This window comes from Trematomus bernacchii, unplaced genomic scaffold (genome assembly GCF_902827165.1).
Source record: "Trematomus bernacchii unplaced genomic scaffold, fTreBer1.1, whole genome shotgun sequence".
NCBI classification, from domain to species: domain Eukaryota; kingdom Metazoa; phylum Chordata; class Actinopteri; order Perciformes; family Nototheniidae; genus Trematomus; species Trematomus bernacchii.
Window position 1 is genome coordinate 2,494,382 of NW_022987705.1, and position 22,267 is coordinate 2,516,648.

A 22,267-nucleotide genomic window follows, 5' to 3' on the forward strand; every position below is an offset into this window, starting at 1 on the left:
AGAGGATGGCAAACCAGAACAAATGTAGTTTCTACTCTGGATTAGATTAAGGTTGGACTAATTCTGTATTGTTTGAAGCATCAGGAAGTACACGTCAGTGTCAAAGGACGAAAAATAGCTTCCCTCACCTGAAAAGCTTTGCTGAGCATGTGTTCCCCTTCCTTACTCCCAAGTAGGTTGATGATCACCTGTTTACCATACAACCTTCGCAGTGTGGTGAAGTGTCTGGACAAAACATAATACAATCACATAATATGCATTGTTAAGGTAAAGACAACATCACAGACTAATAATACACCTATCGCAGCGTTTATCATAACACGTAAAAGTGTCCATGCTTGGTACCAACGGTAAAGATAGATAAAAACACACAAATCTCTCAGATTAAAATAAATAGCGCATCTCAACACCTGCTGGGCTACTGTACAGGCATGATGCTGTTAAGACTATGACATGTTGTGTTTTCAAACTGTTTTGTGTGATAAAGGAATGCAAATTACTTTAAATAAGATATGAAGACACATTAGAAATGGCAAGGATATAAGGATTCAAGCTTCCCTTTTGGAGTCAACAGTGAGTTATTAATGTGGGAATACAATTACACGTATGAGTGGAATGAGTGCACAAAACTGTTTATTAGGGGGGTATAGTTTTGCAAAGTAGTCGAGACTAGTGGAAGGAACAATGTTCAAAAGAGGCATTTCAATAACCACAGGCCTCACCATCAAGTGTTAAGAATATTGCAGACATGGATTAATCATCAGTAGCATCCAGCAGCAAGAACATCAGACAAAGGCTACTAATACAGTGTTTCTAAAAATATGTTCTTGTTGGCCTTGTACTTTAATAGGCATTTTTAAGATAGACATATACTGTAAGGCAGCCACTGCAAACAAGAAACAACTAGATATAGCAACCGATGAGTCATGAGTACAGATCTGGACAGATATTGAGAAAGACTGGCTGCATTGCCAACTATTTAGTGTGAGAAAAATACGCATTTGCTGTAAGATACAACTGGTGCACCATCTGACAAGCTTGTCTTAACACGTTCAGCATGGCCGCTCTGATAGGGAGGCTACAGAAAACAGATAAGGATGAAGCCAGGCACGGTACAATCAAGGAGTGCCACAGTGATTAGAGAGATCATCTTCTAGCTAGAGAGCCTGAGTTTAGCCCAGTGACTGACATCCCACCTGGCTTCATCAAACTAACCAATCTAAAGGGAGCTGTTGGTAACCCTGCATCTGCAATGTGTCTGTAGACAGGGAGAGCAACAACCATTTTACTGACCACCTGGTCTCCAAAATTAACTTCCAGTTAAGACAAGATGAGTAATCAAAGACTCATGTGGTAGCATAGCTCTTTGTCCAACATTCTAAGTAGAGCTTGGAGGCATGAGAAATATGCGGGAAGTTACAAAAGGACTTTTGCAAAGAAACTGTCCGCAATACATATTAAATGCAGTTTATTTAGGGTGACAGCTGATCAAGGGCTACCAATTTGTCCTTTCTGTTCTCTGCAATAAACCGGCCTCTGAGGACACACTTCAATTAACATCTACCCCTTTAGGAGTCTGAAGAGCCTTTCTCTGTTCTGCCCTGGGCAGTGCAGCAGGAGATGTAGTGTTATGGTGTTTCCTCTGACCCTCAGAGGAATAGAAATCACACACAAACACACTACACAGAACATTTTAATTACCTTTCGAATGCGGGCGCATTTGCCTCAAATCCTCTTGACAGTTTGACACGATGAGAGCCGACCTGCAGGTCAGAGACAGCAAGACAAGACAAGACACAAGTCACAGTGTCCTTTTTAATTTAATACACTTCATTTTAAAAAGGGACGCTGCAGAAACACACATGCTGCAGATAACCAGAAATCCTGGTGGTGAAAACCGAAGTTGGGATATACATTTTGAATACAACATTTGACCAACGGAAACAAGACCTTGGTAGTGAAAAAGAAAAAAAAAGAGTGTCGAACAGCGACAGCAACACGGGGTCAGCAGAGGGAGATTTGTTCTTTCAGAGACACTGAGCAGCAAAGAAATCCTGTTGCCTGTCACCTTATTGGAATTTTTTTGTTTTGCTTTTTCGCCCCACTAATTTTAGCGTATATTTTCATTTTGCTTCCCTCAGGAGAAACACCAAAGAGCCTTACAGAGAAGTAAAGGCAGACATGAACACACCTTGACAGGTTGAGCATGACACAGAGGATTTTAAAAGGAAATGTACTCTCTGCACTGCAGGTCCCTACTTGTCCCCTACCCATCTCTGCCTTTGCATTACCATTCTCAATTTGTATCTTGCTTCTCTTCCTGTCACTAATAGCTTGTCATCAACGCAATCAAATCAAATTGAATCACCCTCCAATTAGGGTTCTTCCTCTTCCGCTTCCTACTTGTCACTCAATTCAGGTCCCAAGCAAAATACATCCATTCTGCATTCAAACCAGTCAATGATTGTCCCTACTGCGTGGTCTCCGGGGACATTAAGGGCCAGCATTTCTGCATGTGTCCATTTTGGCTAGGCTTGTGTTTGCCAGTGCTAGACCTTTTGCTCCATGCTGCTGCCATTTTGTCACAACTTCCTCTAAATGCTGTTGTGCAAGCCTACTATGCATATTTAATAACTTCCTGAGATAACATCTGAAAGGACTCGGGTAACAGTTGTACACCTTAGAAGAAAACCCATTCACATCCTACTCAAACTCTATAACATAACACCTGGAGTCTAGCTGGTCAAATCACCTCTTTAACTCACTCTGATTGTATACTACTAAGATACATTTCAAAGTCACTTATGTCATGCCACCTACAAGAACATTAATCATGGAATATTCATCAGTTATTTGGACCTATAATTGGTTGAGACCTTTGAGTGCAGTTCTTAAAATCTAGTACTTTTTAAGTATAAAACATATTTGCAAATACTGTTGATGCAACATGTGATCATTTTTCACTGATGACTGATTCACCTAATGGTGCTTTCCCGAAAGCAACCATAAACAATGATTAACTGAGTTATGTTATCATCAACCAGAAGTCTAACTACTAATCAGCTAAGAGGGCGCAGCTCTACCACTTTACTGATTTACATATTTCCCTGCCAGGCTTTATGACACTTCACTATTAGTTCTAATGTAAACCAACAGTTTTTTTGTTCAAAAAAAGAACGATTGATCTTTATACAAAAACTACCCATCCGGCTCAGGGAAGGAATTACAGAATATGGGGAGTGGGGAGAAAGTAAGCCGACAAAGACACAATCTGTCGAGGGGACTATGAGATAAAATGGTGCTTTACAAGCAGGAGGACTACTGTTCTGTCTGAAAACAACCCTGAGCCCACAACCCTGTGTTTAAAGAAACCGTAGACCTTGCTGAATAGAGATTTCACACTGACTTAGGGAAGTGGTTAGGGGATGTTTTCAGACCAGGCTTTCACCTGATCAAAGAAGTCTAGGAGCTGAGGAAAACAGAAAAGGGCCCTTTACCAACAAGCCACTATATCTATCATAAACCTGCCCCACGTTAGATTTAAACCACCACTCTGTGCAATGTCAGGACAAGGGCAAGAGAATCCCACTGGTGTTGTTTAAGGTGTGCATCTGGTGGGTGATCTTAGTTCCTGCTTTAGTGTATGGGATCTGGATACATGTATAAAATGGGATTCCCTTGGCTTTCACCCCTGGCTGTTGGCATTGCACAGAGAAAGTCCTATCTGCAGTATGAAAGCGCCAGCACCAGCAAGAGCAAAAAAAAGAAGATATACCAGGTGGGGGTTCTCATCCATTCCATTACGATGCCGATTCTCATTCAGTTGCAACAAAACACCCTTTATGGACTTTTTCTGAACATAGCATGGACAAAATGTGTTAAAACTACCATAAAGATATCTCGTGTAATAACAACATGTGGTATTCTGTCACATTTGCTATATAACATTTTGTATTAATGAAAGTGTGAACAAACTCATGGAGGGTTCATTAGAGGTCAGTATCAACACTTTGGCACTCACTGACACCGAGCCTTATCTACAACTGCAGCATACAAAATGGGCACAAGTTCAACATAAACATGAGGGCTGCTGCATGATTTTCATATGATGTCGCTTAATATATGAAAACCTTTTTTTAGGACAGGTTTAGTTTCCATTACCTGAATTCCTGGCTGTTCCCAGAAAAGAGGAATGGACCCACGGATCTGTATGAAGGATGATACTTTGTCATCCAGGAAAATAACCTGTTCAAAAGAAGAGGATCATTTGGTTAAGTTCATTTTCAATGTGGCAAAGCACAGATGTCAATAAAACTCTAATTGTTTTATGACTAACTGTATGATGCAGAAATAGCGATAACACCACTGTGTTTCGATAGACAATGTCAGCCTGTGTGTCTGTGGTCACTTTGGACAAGACAACAAAGGAAATGTGAAGGAGAAATCATTTCATGGAGTGGATGGATTTTTTTGGTGATAAGCTGATATTTTCAAGGAAGAAATCACCAATCATCACCATGGGTCAAAGCTTTCAAGTGGTTGGCAAAGATAACCAGCACACCTAGTAATACAGTATATTCTAACATTAAAAAAAACGTTATACTCAATACACAAACAAAGCTCTAAATGTTAAATTTCTATTCAGACTTTAACTGAAAGACTTTGAAGGACCTGTTTGGTGGTTTTCGGGGTAGCAAATATTGGTGAAATTGTGCTACAGTTTATTATAATTTTAGTAGTTCCAGTTATTCTGTCCAACTGATAGCTTTGTGTTTGTGTTCTGAAACAGGAAGCATAAAAAAGGGATAATGCAAAGTGAGTAATTTCAAAAAATGCAGAGCTGAAAAGTAAGTTTGTCTATTAAAATATAGATGAGTCAACAAACATTGTGCTGACTCAGCAATTAAAGCAAAAAATACTGACTGAAATGAAGTTTGCTAAATAAGGAAGTTAAACTTCTGCAATGTCAAGAGCTTCAGACTGGAGCGTTACCATTAAATCAGTTTGCTGCGATTTCATTATCATAATGGTTTTCCTCTTATGTTTGTAGGTTAACCGTGCACCTATAATTATTATTGTTGAACAATTTCCTTCCCCAGTGACAACACAATGTGCTGGAGCAATAGAGTTTCGGAATGAAGCTGCACCAGGTTTTCTCCTTAACAGTCAATAGATAACCAGTGTTTGAACAGACTGTATTAACAAAAGGTCATGTGACCATTCACAGGGGCATATAGAAACGGATGCAGAAAGAATCAAAGGTCTGAGTCACCTGTTCTGTCTCCACAAAGTTGGCCACCTGTCCGTCGTCATTTGCTCCTCGGACGTTGAATCTGGTGCCGGCTCGCTCTGAGCTGAGGCGGGAGAAGATGCACGCCTTGGCCTGTTTGTGCCCTGCGTAGATGGTCCTGATCTCCACACCGCCACACATCAGCCTCAACAGCCAGTCGTCGCAGTTTACTCCGTAGTGTTTCAGGTGCAGGTGCAGAGATTGGTTCCTATGGATTAATCAAGATAACACAACAGTTAACACACAAACCAATTCAGTGTGAACAGTGAATCTTCCCACGTTAGTTGCAAATCACACAGCCCCAATATCACACATTCAGAGGAAACAATTTCACCAGAAAGACTACAGATTGCAGAAAGCATACTTAGTTCATACAGTATAATATGTGAGTGTTGAAGCCAAATACCTGACTACTACTCTCATTATAACCTTTGAATAGTAGAAATGTCATGCTCTTACCAAAAGAAGCGGTTATCTGTTGTGTCCTCTAGGATCCTGCGATGTGCACTTAGACTCAGGTCCATGCTAACTCCAGAGGCAGACCAGGCAAAGTAGAAGTGTCCTGAGTTCAGGACCTTTCGCACTTCAGCAATCCGGTCCTCATCCGCTGGATCATTCTTCAGCGATATAAAGTCTGTCTGTGTGACCCTGAAAACCTCAGAATCCTGCACCTTCCCCACAGAGCTGCATCCTGTCACAACCACCAGACTGTGGAGCATGGAGTCACCTGCACACGTAAGGAGTAAGAAAAAGAGACATGAGAGAGAAGCAAAAGCAAGCAGTAAGTAGATGGATATGATTCGTTGCATTCAGGAATAATACATTATAAACATTAAGAGACTGGACAAGAAAAGGTTTGAGTACACTTTGGTGTCAATCCTCGAACAAGGAAGTCACCAGCCTGTCAAATCTCAGCCATCTATAATCTTTTGTGTGGCTTTTTCCTTGTTGTGATAACAACAGCCTTCAAGGTCATGCAAAGGGCAGGAGAAAGCAGCTTAAAAGTAAGCAGCAACATAACTACAAACCAGAGGGGCGTTCACAGTCACACAAGAACCTGGGGGTCACCAGAAATGTCTGCAGCGAGGATGCATGCGTAGAGAAGATGCGTCTGTAGCTTACCCAGGTTTAGGCGGAGGACGCCCAGGATGCCATAGGCATCAACAATCTTGGCGTATGTGTTTTTAATGGCATCCTTCTCTGCTGCAGCTAGAAGAAAAACAAAGGCAATACAATGTGAAGCAAGTATTGGTAGTGATCTCATTTTAATTTGTAAGTAAATGTAGCCTTTGACTTAATCATTGTACAATATCATGTCAATCACTTGGTAGTTAATGTCTCTAACAGCTGTGTTTCATGTCAAGAGTTTTGAGTATATACATTATCTCCCATTACACAGCATTCAAACAGGATGTCTTACAAAGAACAGCAACGGCCCCCGATTCGAACATGAGGCATTCTTCTTTGCCTCTAGTTTCCACTATAACACTGTAGGGGGGTGGGTCCAGTTTGTGGTAAATGCGATATCCTTTGCTGAAGGCCATTGTTGATCCAAGATGAAAACACCTATTTTATATTTTATGACCTGGAAACCAAAAAAAGGATAAAACATATCAGATCAGAGACATTACCAAGAAAAAACACAGCATCTGCAATTCAATAGCAACTGGAGCGTAAGATGGGCTATTGATTTTTGATGGAGAGGGGTGACCTATGATGTGACCATAGACCTTTTGCTTTTTGGGAAAAAATCGAATCATGATCATTTTGATTGCGTTTTCCTAAGCTAACGTTGGGATTTAAGCAAGTATTAAGGCGTTTCAACGTCGAAATACCAATAAATGTACATCTCTTTGACTGCAGGTTATACAGGTTTTGTATTCATGAATGAAAGTATGCCCAACACACAACATACATCTAACGTATGATTAGGCAATGGCATTACACATTGCCTGATTCAGAACTTCCATTACATAATCAGAAGCCTAACGTACTATCAAATATCGCCAAAGCCCAAGCATATGACTAACTAATCTTTTTAAATGAATTTCGCTAGTAGCTGGAGATTATGATCAGCACTAACACTGTGAACGTTAGGCCGGTGGACTGAAACATCATCCATCCCGACACGGACAGTCACGACTTTACAAAGCAAATGCAGCAGGTTAAGCTAACGCTAACGTTTACCCTCCAGCTAGCTTTAACACTGGATTATTTGACGTGCGAAACCAATTAAGAAAGCGAGATGGATAAACCGAGAGAGCTGTCTTTTACCTACCAACCGCTAGCTGGTAACGTTAGCTAAGTTAGCTACATTAATCACAGGGGTTGCTATGATTCGCTAGCTGACGATGTTAAAGATGGTACTACCTGTACGTTCGGGAGGATAGGCTGACATTTACTCACACACACATATGAGCGACTCCGTGATGTAAGTATGCCTGTGTATATATTTTAATTTCGTTTTTTTAATTTTACAATTCTGCGTTGGATTTAAATAACATAGGGAAAAGGCTGAGGATTTGGTCTTACCGTCTACCCCCGCCGGGTTGTTATTACGCTGTCACAACAGAATCCTTCCCGGTGTCTTGGCGAAAATGGTACATTCCGACGCAAAGCACGCCTACCTCACGTTACCGTAATACCAAGTGAAACTGTACCGTAAAAAAGTCGAAGGGCGCATTTAAGTCAATTAAAAATGTTCCAAGTTGAATCAACTGAAAGTTCCTTAGGGTTATTTAAATACATGTTAGAAATGGTTAAAATTGAATAAAATGCCCGTTACAGGAAGTCGGAAATGTTCCTGCCCGGTTTGGCTCATGACTGACAGGTTTACCGATCGAATGAACGCAGTTCCGAAAGAGTACTGTCCAATCATATGTGGTGAGGGGCGGGACTTGGGCGTTTCATAACAACGCCGTACTCTTCTGTATAAAACAAGAGCTCTGACTGACCTCGTAAACAGAATGTTTAACAAGTGTTAATTGATAGATTAAAATATAAACCAGGCGCCTATCCAAAAGGTGAGATTCAAACTGCTTCTTCTTGTCATCATGTTATATGCAAATAACTTAAAGTCTAAGCTGTTGTTGTCTTCTATTGTGTACCTAGCACTGCACATTTCGCTGTTTCACGGGAACAAAGTGTGCAATACAGGGTGTTCTTCCAATATTCTAGTTAATGATTCCAACGTTCAGATAATGTTGTGTTGATACATGTAGAGAAAACGTTCGTATCGATAGTTATGAAAAGGCAAACATAGAATAACAAATATAACATATAGGCTACACTACTTCAAGTTCCACGTAGTCTTATGACTTGAATCAATTAGTTGTACTATTTTAAGAGGACTTAACTCATGTGTTTGCAAAGCACACTGTACCTTAATATAAAAATGACAACAGAATAACAAATCAATATGTTATTAGCTGTTGTCATTTATACTTTAGAACTGTTTTAGAAATATGGTCATACGCTTCACATGATATCTGCTTTGACATGCACAGTCAACCAGTATTTGTTACCTTATTATCTGTGTTTATGTTTATCTCTAAATGTGTTCTCTTGATTTCTTTTCCAGGGAATATTGGTGCTCCTCAAAATGAAGGGTCTTTTCCTGGTGGAGCCTATTGTTGCACTGTACGCTTTCTCCAGTTTTCTCATCTATCCTCTTGTGCAGCAATATGTTTACCGGAGGCTCTGGCAGGAGCTGACAAACACCACCTATCCCGTCTCTGCCAATGCCTCCAGATGTGCAGAAAACAGCAGCGCCGGCAGCAACCATTCCAGCTTTCATGAGGTCAGTAACACACTAATAACTGGACGTAACACAGGTGCATGCAACTCAAGATAAAAATGACATTCTCAATTATAAATACAGTTTTTTCTTTCCTTCCACTTAAGAAACACTAAAAAATAATCCACTTATATTAACATTCCCAGCATCCACCTGTTACATTTTCAGTGTAACAAGTACTGGATATTGCATTTATGTATACACAACCTTTACCTGTGTTTTCCACCTCCTACACTGTAAGGCATGTGACTCTTACTCAACATTGTTGTGTAAGGGTTTCTGCATATTGATGAAAGAAATGTCTTGCTTACAAAAAAACAAGTCGGGCTTCATAAAGTTACCTCAGCAAACAATTTAGCTCTATCCATAGTTGCAATAGTCAATTATTCCAAAAGCTGCAGTTCTTATCCCTTTCTGTGTTGGACCCTTACTGTCACGACACTGCATAGCTTTTCCTATAAACCTTTCAGATCTTGCAACACACTGTCACAGGTAAAAACAACTGATTCAGCTACTGTGCCATAAAGTGATATGACATGGAAACCTGTGACTAAAGTGACAATCTTATTAAATCATCATAGTCCTTCCAGAGCACATAATCAGTCATCCATTTGCAGCAAAGATATACTGCAAAAGTACTCGAAAAAAGTGTGACCATTATTGATGGTGTATTTATAGAGTAAGAATTAAACATACCAGAGAAGTGAGAGCGAACACTGTTCTGGAAAAGCCTGTTTGTATTTTCTTGAAAAGCCCTTCCTGAACCTGTTGTACTGTAGATAGCTTTGTTCCTTTTGGTCCTTAATAAGAAAACCTCACATGATGCTGAAATCAGTCTGTGTTGGTTTCATGACATTTCATTATCACTTACTTTCATCAAATTTAAATGCACACAGTTCAGACTCAGCCCATACATTTCGGACATAACCATGCTCTCTCTTTTCTGTGTTTTCAGGAGGTACAGAGGCAGGCATCTCTCTTCTCCCTCTACACAAATCTCTTCTCTGCAGTCCCCTCCTTGGTGGTCACCCTCATGCTTGTGGCCTACAGCGACCGGGGAGGACGCAAGATCACAATCATCACGCCTTTGATTGGCACGTTGGTCTACACCTTGTCCTTCCTGGCGATATCCTACTTCGAGCTCAACATTTACTTCCTCATTGGCTCATCGCTTCTCAGCTCTCTGTTTGGCGGCTTGGGCACATTTCTTGGGGGCTGTTTCGCCTACATAGCGGACTTGTGTGAGGATGGTAGTCGCAAAACCCTGCGCATGGCTGGAGTGGACATGATGATTGGCCTGTTGTCGGGGGTGGCCTCGATATCAACAGGCTACTTTCTGAAAGCTGCAGGCTTTAATTGGCCATTCCTAACCTCTGCGTTGGTTCAGTGTTTTGTCCTACTCTATGCCATTTTCATCCTGGAAGAGACTGTGAAAAAGGCTCCCACTGATGCCATTCTCCTAGATGGGTCTCCTCAGCGCTCCGCTATGAAACAGCTGATCTACGGTATCTACCACATGTTTGCAGGGGCCAACCTCAGGAGTAGAACTCTCTTGGTCCTCCTGATACTCATTTTCACCAGCTTCTCCTTCGCCTACGTGGGTGGTCTCTCCTTGATGACACTATATGAGCTGAATCAGCCACTGTGCTGGACAGAGATTATGATTGGCTACGGCTCAGCTCTGTCCATGTCTGTGTTCCTGACCAGTTTTTTGGGAGTGTCTGCGTTTACGTACTGTGGAGTGCCACAACTGGTCATCATCCTGATGGGGATCCTGTCTGTCGAATCAGGCATGGTCCTGTTGGCCTTTACCAAGACCACCTTCATGATGTATATAGGTGAGACGAAATTCTGTAACAACTATTCTGCGGAAACTAATAATGTGTAATCGTTTTTAATGTGCTGTTTAGTTTGAAAAAACATCACCAAAGCCTTGACTGTCAGATGTTTACAAGGTTTAAAACCTTCACCTTGTTTAGTTTTTGCATATAAAAATGTGCATTGACATTACAGTCAACAGAATCTGCCTTTCACACCAGCTTTACAAGGTGTAGAAATCTTTAACCACAGTGAAATATGAATTGACCTTAATTAGTGATGTTTGTATTTTAGCATTTGATGTGGTTACACTAAAGTCTCTGCATTATGATGTTTAACCGAGAGTATTTTTCTCATTTTTCTTTCACAGTGTGGGTGCCAATGTTTCTGTCTATCATGCCTTTCCCTGTTATTCGTTCCATGTTATCCAAGATCGTCTCAAAGTCTGAGCAAGGTGAGTAGAATCAGGGCTTTTGCAAGAGCCACAGAAGCGTGTCTGAGTCTTTGTTTGAAGAGTCAGAGTCCATTGAAGAGTTGCTTGTCCAAGCAACTTCAAAATGCACTCCAAAACATAACACTCCGACTTTCTGTTCCTTAAAGCAAACAGAATTTTGGAGCTAAACTGTGATTTCAGAAATGTTGTGTTTTTTGTCACCTTATCACTTCTCTTCTCTCCGCGGTGTGTTTTTGCAGGAGCCCTGTTTGCCTGTCTTTCCTTCCTGGAGAGTTTAACTAACAATATATCGGGCGCAGTCTTCAACAGCATCTATGCTGCTACGGTGGCATGGTACCCTGGCTTCGTCTTCATGTTGGCTGCAGTGCTCTGTGCTATCCCTCTGTTTATTTTAGGGTAAGTATATATTGCCAAATTAAACAAAACCACATTAAATATCCTACTTTTGCTAGTTTTACTACAAAGAGCAAATACAGTTTCATGATTGAAGCATACAACCATACTTCAAAATGGTTGTCAGAGAGCATTCTACTTTATACCCAACATTATGTGTTAGTTTAATAACAAACAGAGCAGTACACTATATGCTGTGCATAGAGCATTAGAGCTGTACTCTGTGTGGATTGAGTTACATTACAAATGATCTATTTTGTGCTGAGTCACTCACTACCTGTTTTGCTTGACTAAAAAAAAGAGAAATGCCATCCCTGATTTAGGCATCCGCAAAGAAATTGGTTCCTCATTCTTGCAACATTCAAATTCTCTCATTGAACTGTTTCCCTCTTCACATAGTAATATAGATATCTGAGATTCATGCTGTCTTATCATATATATAAGTCGAGTTCTTAAAGATCTGTGGTACCCTGAGTTCTTACATTTGTTTTGTGACACTGAGTTGGCAAAATAGTGCTGCTGCTGAGTCAGTTTAGGAGCGTGAAACATAAAACTCCTCGAGTGCTCTGTCTGTCACGGGCACTGTTTCTTCTGTTACATGCTGAGTAGTTATAGAATAACACAGCCACTGGTTCAGCAATCTCAGACTTACAGCCAAGGACAACATGGGCTTCACACCCTGACTTTGGCAGGTGAAAACAATTGTTGAAAGTGTCTCTAACTCAGGCAAGTGGATGCGGATTTACAGAGAAAAGCTACTTTGAGAAGAAAATGTAGTTTTAATTCGTAGTAAGTTGATGAAACCCATGCTTTTCTGCCTCTAATAATGCTTTTTTCTCTGTGTTTCAGAGTGGTTGCAATATTAGGAGTGAATGTTTCCGAAGAGGTCACAAAGCCAGAGCCTGTCTACTCAGAGGAGGAGGAGGGTCTTTCTGAAGATCACAACGACAGGACTGCTATTCTTACCTGAGCCATATCCGCCAAAACCTCACAAGCACTTTTTACTTTAGTCATCTACTTTAAGACTTTTCTGTGTTTTACCTCAAGGACTGTTGATCTCAGTTTTAATGGACAATGCAGGTTACATATTATTCTTATTTTGTTTTTATTGCTGTGGTTGATTGTGCTATTGAAGTTCAATAGTATAGGAAAATACAGTAGGTAGTTGTATGCAAACAGGTTCTACCAGAAAATCATATTTTTTAAATATGAAATATTAACATTTAGAATTGGATCAAAATGGTAACATACAACAAGGATGTTAAGTGCCATGCATCCAAAAGCTCAAAATGGCCTGACTGTGACACTGCTAATGCTTTCAAAATGTATGTGTTTTGATACAGTTTAGCAGTGTGATATGATTTGCAATTTAAAAGTTTCAGTTATGTGAAGTGATTCAGATCTGTAACCTTTTGTCTTAAAGTCTCTCCTCCATTGGCTGTTATAGTGCAATGTTAGTAAATGCCCTTACAAAGAGCTCCACTGTCACTTGTTCCTTAAAGGTAATTAAATGCAAGGCACTAATTATACAATATCACATAAATCTAGATTATTATATAATGTTATGTAAACCAATGTTTTAGTATACATGTGAATGTATAAACAAATCCAGTCAAGCAACCCCCAAAAAGAAGAAGGGGGGTTAATGGGGAACTGTTCTTTTTAAGAAATGAATGGTCTCTATTCACAACTTGTTATGATTGTCCTCGAACAATCAAATTCCTCATAATAGGACATTACAATATTTAAAAAAGGAATCATTGGGTTTACTTAGCCAGGATGAAAGATGTAGTTAAATATAACATGGAAAATGGTGCAGGTTTTATCAAATGTGACTGGAATATGTTACTTCTATGTGTCCACCCTGAACTCTGCCTTATTGAGGAAGCTATAACAGGATGGAAATGCAGGAATGGTTTAAGATAGACCACCCAGCAGGAGGTGTTGTGGTTTTGAATCTCAATTAAAAAATGTGTATCATTGAAAATAAAGCGATGCAGTTTGAGTATTTGTATGATTTTGAGTTTATTAAAAGTGCAAAAAAGAAACCCCAAAAATCTATCATGTTCATTTATGTAAAAGTGTATCTCTTTGTGTCAAAACAATTTGAAAAAAAATAAAAGAAATGAAGTGATTTTAAAATTGAGTATCCAATGACTTCCTCTAACACTTTTGGAGATGTATGTGATGTGTCGTCAAGTACTTGCTAAATGTATTAGCAAAGAAAAAAAAATCAATGAGGCATCCAGCCGTACAAATATGCAGACTTTCTTATCATGTGTAATGTTTGGACTATAAACACCAATAATACAAATAAAATAAAACCTTTTTAGATAAGAATGAATAAAAAAACTGTCCATAATCAAAGACGGATTTCAAAGGCCACCCCAAATATTCACTCAGAGAATATCAGGTCATTCTGATGCAGAGTTGCACATATATGAGCTATCGCCCCTCTATGTTCATCCGAATATTGTCCATTCTGATGTACAGTTTCAAAATATAAGATCTTTGAAGTCTCATATATGAGCTATCGTCTCTATTTTTAGATAAGAATAAATAAAAAACTGTCCATAATTAAAGACTCATTTCGCTTCAGGGTGATAACAAGCCACCCCAAATATGCATTCTGATGTAGAGTTTCAAAGTAAAGTATATTTTAAGTCTCATGAAAGGAAGTCTAAACACGAAGTTAGTCTCATTATCTGCACTTAATTATAGTGAATATTCTAAGCAACTGTTTTTAAATACAATTATGTTTTAGAGCCAGACACAATTGTTTTTAATATACAGCCCAACATGTTCTACCAGAGTGGGGATCTGAACCCTCTTCTCACAACGATCTGGTTATGCTCCATGCTTTAACCACTGAGCTATACAGCAGTTTAAACAGGCAGGATTGATTTGGAACAAGTGGATCACATGACCTTTTGTCTTTTCGTCCCTTGGAGGTGAGGGGTGTCCCCTTTATTTAATAATAATAATAATTGTATTATTAATTATTTGCATTTTATTTTAGTATTTTATTATATATAATTATTTGTTTTTCATCCCTCGGAGGAGGGATTATTATTATTATTAATAATAATAATAATAATACATTATTTGCATTGTATTTTATTATGTAATTATTTGTTCAGGTCCCTTGGAGGTGTTGGGGGCGTCTCACTCAGGCTGGCCAGCCTACTCTGTACTCTTATACAGCAATATTTTCAAATGTGAAGTGAGTGGAAATCGGTCTGATTTATTTGAATGTTGTGACTTGTTGATTTTTGTCTGAATACACTATTTGTTCTCCTATCAGGTGTGCATTTTGTTGATAGCTGGCCATACTCTTGAGCCATACACCCAAGTTTATAATTTCTGTAACTTGTACTTTTCTGTTTTTAAAAAGGAACTTCAACAGATCATATCATATATACAGAATTTACTTTGTACAAAACAGCAGACTCGGTCTCATGCACCATCAACATTTAAAATGAAATCTAGTAACCATGCATTCATTCTTCATCCGACTCTTCAAGCAAAGCTTTCTGGGAGCTCGTTTTCGAGGATGTATTTCGCATTCCAATCTCAATGTCCTGTCCCTTTTCTGAGAATCGCTTCACTGTGCTGTTGGGAAAAGAAAAATAAGACGTAACAAACATAGAAATACACATTTGCAGCATATTCAGAGTTAACAATAGTGTTAATATATGAATTTCAACTGTTTTTACAAGCGGTTTCTTCTACATGTCCAAAATGTACTTGGAAGACCACAACCAAAATCCTCATTTTGACCACTATTGCTGCTGCAGATCCATTTTATATTGTATGTTTGCATTCCCTGTTCTACCAGCGTGTGCACAAGAAAGCACAATCGTGTACAAAGATGGTAATGCGAACGTAGTAAAGCACAATTAAAAGGAAAAGGACAACCGCATGTGAACAAATCAGGTTTAAAAGCAACTGCTAATCCTGAAGGCCTAAGCATGTTACACACACCTTTTACCCAGTCTTAATGATACAGTGTATTATGGTGAGAAGTTGAATGTTGACTGTAAATAAAACCATGTTGACTGTAAGAACTTCACAGGGTTCCTTAAAGTGCAGGTTCAGAGACCAGACATACATTTAAAAAGTGCTGTTTTCTGATCAAAGACAGATTTAACAAAGAAATCTCTACTGAAGAAATGGAAAGAGACGATTCTTAAATATGTTGATATACAGTATCAGTTCGCGTAAAAGCCCCAAAACAGGAGGTTTCTTTGGATTTCAACATTAATAAAATCTTATTTTTTTTTTTTTTTTTATCAAATCACTGGCAACGGTCTTTATGTGAAAATTAATCAACCTTTGCTCCAGGCTAGTATCACTGAAAACGACTTTAAGAGACTGATTATATTTCCATAGTTGTTTAGTTTGCTACCGTTGACTTACCCTTGAAAGTTTCACTTCTAAAACTTGTACAGGTAAAAGGATAATGGGATACTTACAACCAAACGAAAGAAGAGGTGCAAGTGACTAAAAGAAGGGCCACAGCTAAATGCCAGCAGAAGCACATTGTGATGAACATGATGTTGTCATGCATCTTCAAGTCCCACACCGGCCCCCTCAATGGGTAAAGTACAAACCCAATCTGAAATGACAAATAGTTAGAGAAAGTATCCTGTGATGCATAATAAAAACATCAGTTGAATTAATAGGCATTTACAAAAAAAAGACATCGTGTCAGAAAAGGAAACAGTGTGATAGAAGACAAATCTCTTACAAGTGAAGTCTCCATAAATAGACCTGGAGAAAACTAATTTGGCTCTGAAAAGTGTACAGAAATGTTTCAAATCTTGTCTCGAATATGAAATACCACAATTTCTTGTATAAAAGTTTTAGTAAATGGGGAATGCACAGATACAACTTTTTTCAGTCCTGATACCGATTCATCGGCCGACATCAGAGTATCAATCTGATATCAGAATGAAATTGATAAACTGTTACTATGTGAAAGAGACTGGGATCCTTCTGTTATGTGTAAGGTCCTCAGACTTGATTTAAACATTTCTAGCTTTGTAAAAAGAAAAGTAAAAAATATACATGTTATATCTTTAAACCATCGCCCAGTGTGTCAATGACACATGTTCTAGCTATTTAAGACTGTATCAAACCTGCTTTAGTCTTCCTTGTTTCGCTATCAAGTACAGTGTATTGAGTACTTTGTCACTGTGTGGTACCACTTGGTAGTGCCTCTGAAAGCCTAAGAAAGGGTAATGGGTATATTCACACTGTGGCCAACACATCACAGCATTACAAGTGTATCATGTTGCTAATCACCTGGTAGAACCATGAGCCCTGCAGGATGAACATGCATGCCCCGAACAGCTCCAAAACAATGTTGTCTTTTATGAACACCTCCACCATGAAGCTGGCCGATCCAATAAAGACAGCAACGAGCAGCAGGGAGTGGATATGAGCGTCCAGAGGGGGGCGCATGTGCACGTGGTAGTAGAACAGAAACCCTGGATGATATGGGAGAGTCAAATGTTACTTAAATACAGTACAAGCAAGCGGGAAATTAGTAGGAAAATGTCACACTATAACCTAGCTTACCTTCAACAAAAAGAGCCAATGACAGAGAAAGGCGGTCAACACCAACCGGCACCAGTTTGGATGCAGTGCTGGCGACAATTGCTATTCCAGATATCCCAAAGAACAGATACATTGTGCCATGCTGCCAGTTCATCAGCTTGACCCATGAGTGGTTCGCTGTGTCGTAGAGGTGAGCATGTGGACCATCCACCACAAACTGTTCAACCATAATACCTGGGACAGGTCAAAGAGACGGGTCAAGAACACGTTTAGATTGTTTAAAGTGTACAGATGATTGACGGGAAAACTGACCTACAAATGCACCAAATATTAGACATCCTCCCTCCAAGTAGTGCATCCGTTTAGAGAAAGGGGGCATAATCTGTCTTCCTTTGGGCTGACTTGTCCTCCAGTAGTGTTGGAGAATGTATTTCACCGTTAGCCAGAAGCCAAGGAGCAGGAAAAAAGAGCCGGGAATGGCATGTCCTCCAAAGTTGGCCATTGTTAGGCCTGGAAACAGAAGAAAAATACATCTTAGTTATCAATTGGATATATTTGATGAAAACACAATTTATTATTTGATCTAAAAGCTCTTTTTTCTTTGTACAACCCCAATTTAGAGATTAAAGTCCAAACCTTTAGCATCATTTTATGGTGTTTATACAAGCATTACAGTGGAAAAAGGACGAGGAAGTGCAGCTGATTATAAAATACACAAGATCACTGCGTGGTAGATTGAAAGTACATTTCATTATATATTTGTATAACAGATCAATGAATACAGTGCAAACCATCACTTGTAAAACATTACTGGTGAATTTCATGTGATATTAATATTAATACATTCTAAATCGGCAAAGGTACACTCAGCGTAGTACAGTAGAATATGCCCTTTGATCCAGAGGAGAGCCGCTCATTTGTCTTGCAAAAAACATATTCAAATTTAACAGGGTGTTTTTTAAATGAAGTTATTGACAAAGCGTTCAAGTAACCTTATTAGAATCGACATTGATCAGATTCACTATCACTGTAGTTGATTTAAACAATGTAAAAGCTGAGTGTGCATTCAATATAATTACTGTGAATTAAAACTGAGACACACTTTTGTAGAATAATCATGTTTTTTTGTGTTTGTGGCTGAATCAAGGCTTCTAAAGTTGACTTGCTCTTGTTGCCATGTGAATTGGCACGAGTGTGTGTAGCATGTTTAGTTTGAGAAGTTTTTCTTGACCTGCCCTGTTCGACCAGATGCGAATTCACATGACACCCTTCCTTTTACACTTTCTACATTCTTACAGATGTTTTCTGCACCCAATAAAATGTATGTATAAAAAATACAATTACCTCAAATATCATATCTGTAGTCTTCACTCTATTGTCTTCCACTCATTGATGACAGTCCCTAATTACTAAAAGTAAAAATACATGTAAAAAAAAAAGTATCCAACAGAAGGAACATACCTTATTTCCTGCCCAAATTCCAGAAAAAGGCTCTGCAAATCTTTGAATCGTGGCAGCTGTTTGATTAGAGTGAGATCACTCTAGTGTAAAGTGTGTGCACCTGTTGTCAGCACTCTAACCTGTGTTGACATCACATAGCCCCACCCCACATTTGCATTAGTTTCTGTCAGCAAGAGACATCCTCCAGGGAAACTGCTGTGACATTCAGACAGAAAAACAAAAGCTAAAGATCATGTTGTATATTCAGGTGCTTAGAGGCTTGTGTTCATGTCACCTTAGTTTAGATAACATGATGCAGAGCAAATAAACACAAAATCAAATATGTTAAGAACAAATTGTGTCATTTATTTATTTAACATGAGTCAGTCTAAAACAGGTATGCCAGAACTAATCCATACAGTTTAGTTAATAAATAAGCTCAGCTACAATCTGTGTGCAGATGGAGAGGCAGGGGTGTTGGCCTGCTAAAATGTACTTTGCACCCACTCATGACAAAAGTTTATTGCCATCATTATCTTGTTAAAATGATCATTCATCAGATGACTCAATAAAATTCTACTTTAATTACGAAACTGAAAAAAAACTATTCATTAAAGCTTAACTTGCCTCATTTAAATAATGTACACTGAATTTTAGACATTTTCCCTGCACATGTGGAGCTTATAGTATAGCACAGAATATTTTCTTTTCTCGGAACGGGTTCTCAGCAGAAGCTAATGGAGTCACCAGGGGGTCTTCTTTGGCATGAGCATCACAATATGCCATCAGATCAGCTGCTGCTTTGGATATCTGTACAGAAAGGTTGGGTTAGTGTGTTTGTGTTGAAAAAAGTAGAGGGGAAGAGAGGATAAAAATACATTTTGAATTCAGTTATTCGATTTTAATTTAAACCACACTTAAAAGACACATTTATTTTTGAATCGTTCAAAATAATACAACTGAGAATGGAGTTTAATCATTGGAATTTAATATTGGTAAAGTTATATCTGTCGAACAAGTTTTTTTTAACATTCAAAGCTAGTTCTAATCTTTTATCATTGGCTGTGTGTACTTCTACAATGTGCGGACTCACCATCATCCTCTCTATGTTGACCTCCAGTTTCAGTTGTTCGACCGTCTTTCTAGCATCTGCAATCTTGGCCATGTTGTTGGACATCCTGCACCTTTCCCAATAAAGTTATCCAACCTGTTGCAAACCAAAAAATGTTGAGTTATCACACGAGAAATAAAAGTTTGCATCGCCAGTTTTTTTTAAATAGAACACTTCAAAGTGCTTTGACATATTTGTGACTACGTGATGAAGGTGTGCCATGGATAGAGTCTGTTTCAATTTGCTCGTTAATTCTGCTCCCTGGGTCTCAGCTGCAAGTGGCACAGGGAGGGTCTCAAGGGAGGAGGGCATGGTGGGGGGGGGAGGCAGAACAGCTTCCCAAGGGGAGGGCATCCACTAGCTGAGAATGTAAATACACCTGACATTAACATTAACTTGTTGCTTTCAGGTTTAACGCACTGGATATCTAAAAAAGTGGTTATGTGTGCTATTAATCTGCTTCTTATGCGTTGCTCAGGTGCTGCCATAGACTGATGAAAGATATCACTTTTGTTGCACCGATTACAAATAAAGAAATGAAAAGCATCCAGGACCAAAACAATTACTCTCTGAGCGTTAAATATACATACAATTTGTTTACTAATACAATTCATACTTGTGAATTTTGTTTGTTAGAGCAGTACACATGCAGAGGTATGCAGACATATATGGTGTTTTTCCCATAACTCTGTACAAGAATAGACACTTTTCAAGATATTTTCAATTATTATAATACCAAACAAGGATAACATCACTCACCGAAAGACAGAAAAAGAGTAAGCGCTGGGACAGAAATCCGCTTGTCTTTGATGGGGGTCCTCCGCAGAAACTAACAGTAACACATGGAGTGAGATTAATGGCAAAGATGGGGAGGAAGGCTTCAACAGCTTCCCTCCTTCACATAACTGTTGTTCTGCCCCCAGGATGGGCTCAGTGCAGCAGTTAAAGGCAACATGTGGCGTGACCTTCATCTCTAGAGTCTCTATCACTCGCTTATCTGAGATGACAGAGTAGCTTTTGTTGTGAGATAGAACATTTAATCTATTTAAAAAAACTGCCTTAACATGGATACGATTTAAATAGCTAATATTTATTATAAAAAAATGAAAAGAAAAACAACTTACTAATAATAAGGCATTCGACTTAATGGGAAAGCCCTTAAGGGAATTGGGTTGTTTTCATGAGTTTAATTGATTTTTAAATGTTTTAGTCAATTCTAAGGCAAACATCAAACCTTTAGTACTTTGGAATATGGCACAATTCAGTGTTACAATACATAGTGGAAGTCTAGAGATGTCATAAACATAAATATAAGTTTAGTCTGACCTCAGCGGGAGCAGTGCTGCCCCTTGGGACACACCTGCAATTCTCTCTGACAAGGTGAGCATCGTGCAGATTTATAGTAAAACAGTACTGACTCCAAATGTCACAGTTATTTTTGTGTTTGAAGAGGGTCATATTAAACTTGACATTAACAAAGGTTCTTTAAAGGTGCAATGTGTATGACGTGTCCAGCATTTTACTTTCAAACTTTCAAATTATCACCAGAATTAGAAGTGGTTACAATGTTGAATATACCTCAGAGTCCTGGTTAAGAAAACCCAACATTTTCGAGGTAAATGATTCAGTTTATGTCAAAATGTGACTAATCTCAGACAGCAGAATTATTTGTCTCATGCCTTTCCTCTACGAGGCATTCATTTTTCCCTGTAGAGCTGACAGTTATTCCACACAGCAGCAGGGGGCAAAGAGGCAGTGGAGCTAAATGTCAAGTGCCTCATTAACATTTGTTTCCCTGTAGTAATTGGTCTCTCACAGTGGATGATAGCCTACTGGACCATATGAGAAGAAAGAGCTGTTGCTTGAACTTACCAACCTCTGACACCATTGCCAAGGGCCAAAAAGATTATTTGCACAGTGTGGTGTTGCATAATCCAAGCAGGGGATGTACCGATTATGTGGTCCTGCTTTGTAAAAACGTAATACTGTTGGCTACGCAAGCCAACCAGAATGTCTCCTCATACATATATTGTTAATTTATGACAGACGCTTCATGATAAGATCAATGAAACCAAAGGGGAGAGAAGAGTGTCTGCATATATCCCATTACCACTTACTGTTTTGACCAACTCCTATTTTCAAGTAAACATTTAAAAAACATCTGTTTTTGGAAAGTTTATATTTTTTCTGAAGACTATATTTATCAGTACCCTCTTGTGTAAACCATTTTGCAAAAACTCACCAGGTAAAGCTGTAATGTAGGATTTCAACATAGAGAAGAACAGGAGCCTCTACAGCAGTTCATAAAAAAGAGTCAGCAATGTGCGGGATTTGGCCAACTGAGACAACCACACGTTTTTGCAACATGTTTTGGTGCATTAAAATAGCCCAAAACATGTTTTT

General features: G+C 39.0%; 4 protein-coding genes across 14 annotated transcripts in view; 1 reads left to right on the forward strand and 3 right to left on the reverse strand.

Annotated features, from left to right (window-relative positions):
• synj1 (synaptojanin 1) overlaps positions 1-8,062 on the reverse strand; it is a 29,359-nt gene extending 21,297 nt beyond the window's left edge. For 4 of the 10 annotated variants that reach the window (XM_034140628.1, XM_034140631.1, XM_034140629.1 and 1 more), the window contains exons 1-9: positions 7,823-8,061; positions 6,711-6,875; positions 6,413-6,499; positions 5,750-6,017; positions 5,273-5,498; positions 4,162-4,245; positions 3,776-3,853; positions 1,702-1,763; positions 129-225 (exon numbers count right to left, since the gene is read on the reverse strand). In XM_034140628.1, the coding sequence (XP_033996519.1) occupies positions 129-225; positions 1,702-1,763; positions 3,776-3,853; positions 4,162-4,245; positions 5,273-5,498; positions 5,750-6,017; positions 6,413-6,499; positions 6,711-6,834 (1,026 nt within the window). In that variant the 5' untranslated portion in view covers positions 6,835-6,875; positions 7,823-8,061. Of the gene's footprint in view, positions 1-128; positions 226-1,701; positions 1,764-3,775; positions 3,854-4,161; positions 4,246-5,272; positions 5,499-5,749; positions 6,018-6,412; positions 6,500-6,710; positions 6,876-7,696; positions 7,715-7,822 lie in introns of those variants that run through there. The other 6 variants (XM_034140633.1, XM_034140635.1, XM_034140632.1 and 3 more) reach the window with 4 other exon arrangements.
• Positions 8,063-8,218: 156 nt separating this feature from the next.
• slc46a3 (solute carrier family 46 member 3) lies at positions 8,219-13,897 on the forward strand. The gene is made up of 6 exons (XM_034140044.1): positions 8,219-8,313; positions 8,871-9,089; positions 10,042-10,924; positions 11,275-11,358; positions 11,598-11,754; positions 12,601-13,897. Exons 2-6 carry the CDS (start codon positions 8,892-8,894, stop codon positions 12,719-12,721), a joined length of 1,443 nt encoding a protein of 480 aa, XP_033995935.1. The 5' UTR covers positions 8,219-8,313; positions 8,871-8,891; the 3' UTR covers positions 12,722-13,897.
• Positions 13,898-15,067: 1,170 nt separating this feature from the next.
• On the reverse strand, positions 15,068-18,879 carry tmem45b (transmembrane protein 45B). 2 transcript variants are annotated; one of them, XM_034140045.1, is made up of 6 exons: positions 18,775-18,879; positions 17,626-17,823; positions 17,335-17,547; positions 17,059-17,243; positions 16,227-16,369; positions 15,068-15,363 (listed from the first exon to the last, which is right to left on the reverse strand). In XM_034140045.1, exons 2-6 carry the CDS (start codon positions 17,813-17,815, stop codon positions 15,252-15,254), a joined length of 843 nt encoding a protein of 280 aa, XP_033995936.1. In that variant the 5' UTR covers positions 17,816-17,823; positions 18,775-18,879; the 3' UTR covers positions 15,068-15,251. The 2 variants fall into 2 exon arrangements, with proteins under 2 accessions (XP_033995936.1, XP_033995937.1); XM_034140046.1 differs by having other exon boundaries at positions 18,658-18,785.
• A 247-nt stretch (positions 18,880-19,126) lies between these two features.
• On the reverse strand, positions 19,127-20,749 carry gng8 (guanine nucleotide binding protein (G protein), gamma 8). The gene is made up of 3 exons (XM_034140294.1): positions 20,624-20,749; positions 19,847-19,960; positions 19,127-19,563 (listed from the first exon to the last, which is right to left on the reverse strand). Exons 2-3 carry the CDS (start codon positions 19,928-19,930, stop codon positions 19,435-19,437), a joined length of 213 nt encoding a protein of 70 aa, XP_033996185.1. The 5' UTR covers positions 19,931-19,960; positions 20,624-20,749; the 3' UTR covers positions 19,127-19,434.
• Positions 20,750-22,267: the final 1,518 nt, after the last annotated feature.

What these genes read in the sequence shown, in the direction of transcription:
- gng8 (XM_034140294.1), bottom strand. Translation starts at nt 19,930, where the DNA reads ATGTCCAACAACATGGCCAAGATTGCAGATGCTAGAAAGACGGTCGAA. An exon ending in TCAACATAGAGAGGATGATG is followed by an intron (nt 19,564 to 19,846) that starts GTGAGTCCGCAC and finishes CTTTCTGTACAG; the next exon opens with ATATCCAAAGCAGCAGCTGA.
- tmem45b (XM_034140045.1), bottom strand. Translation starts at nt 17,815, where the DNA reads ATGGCCAACTTTGGAGGACATGCCATTCCCGGCTCTTTTTTCCTGCTC. An exon ending in AGGGCTCATGGTTCTACCAG is followed by an intron (nt 16,370 to 17,058) that starts GTGATTAGCAAC and finishes TTGTCATTTCAG; the next exon opens with ATTGGGTTTGTACTTTACCC. An exon ending in ACCTCTTCTTTCGTTTGGTT is followed by an intron (nt 15,364 to 16,226) that starts GTAAGTATCCCA and finishes TTTTCCCAACAG; the next exon opens with CACAGTGAAGCGATTCTCAG.
- slc46a3 (XM_034140044.1), top strand. Translation starts at nt 8,892, where the DNA reads ATGAAGGGTCTTTTCCTGGTGGAGCCTATTGTTGCACTGTACGCTTTC. An exon ending in CACCTTCATGATGTATATAG is followed by an intron (nt 10,925 to 11,274) that starts GTGAGACGAAAT and finishes TTTCTTTCACAG; the next exon opens with TGTGGGTGCCAATGTTTCTG. An exon ending in CGTCTCAAAGTCTGAGCAAG is followed by an intron (nt 11,359 to 11,597) that starts GTGAGTAGAATC and finishes GTGTTTTTGCAG; the next exon opens with GAGCCCTGTTTGCCTGTCTT.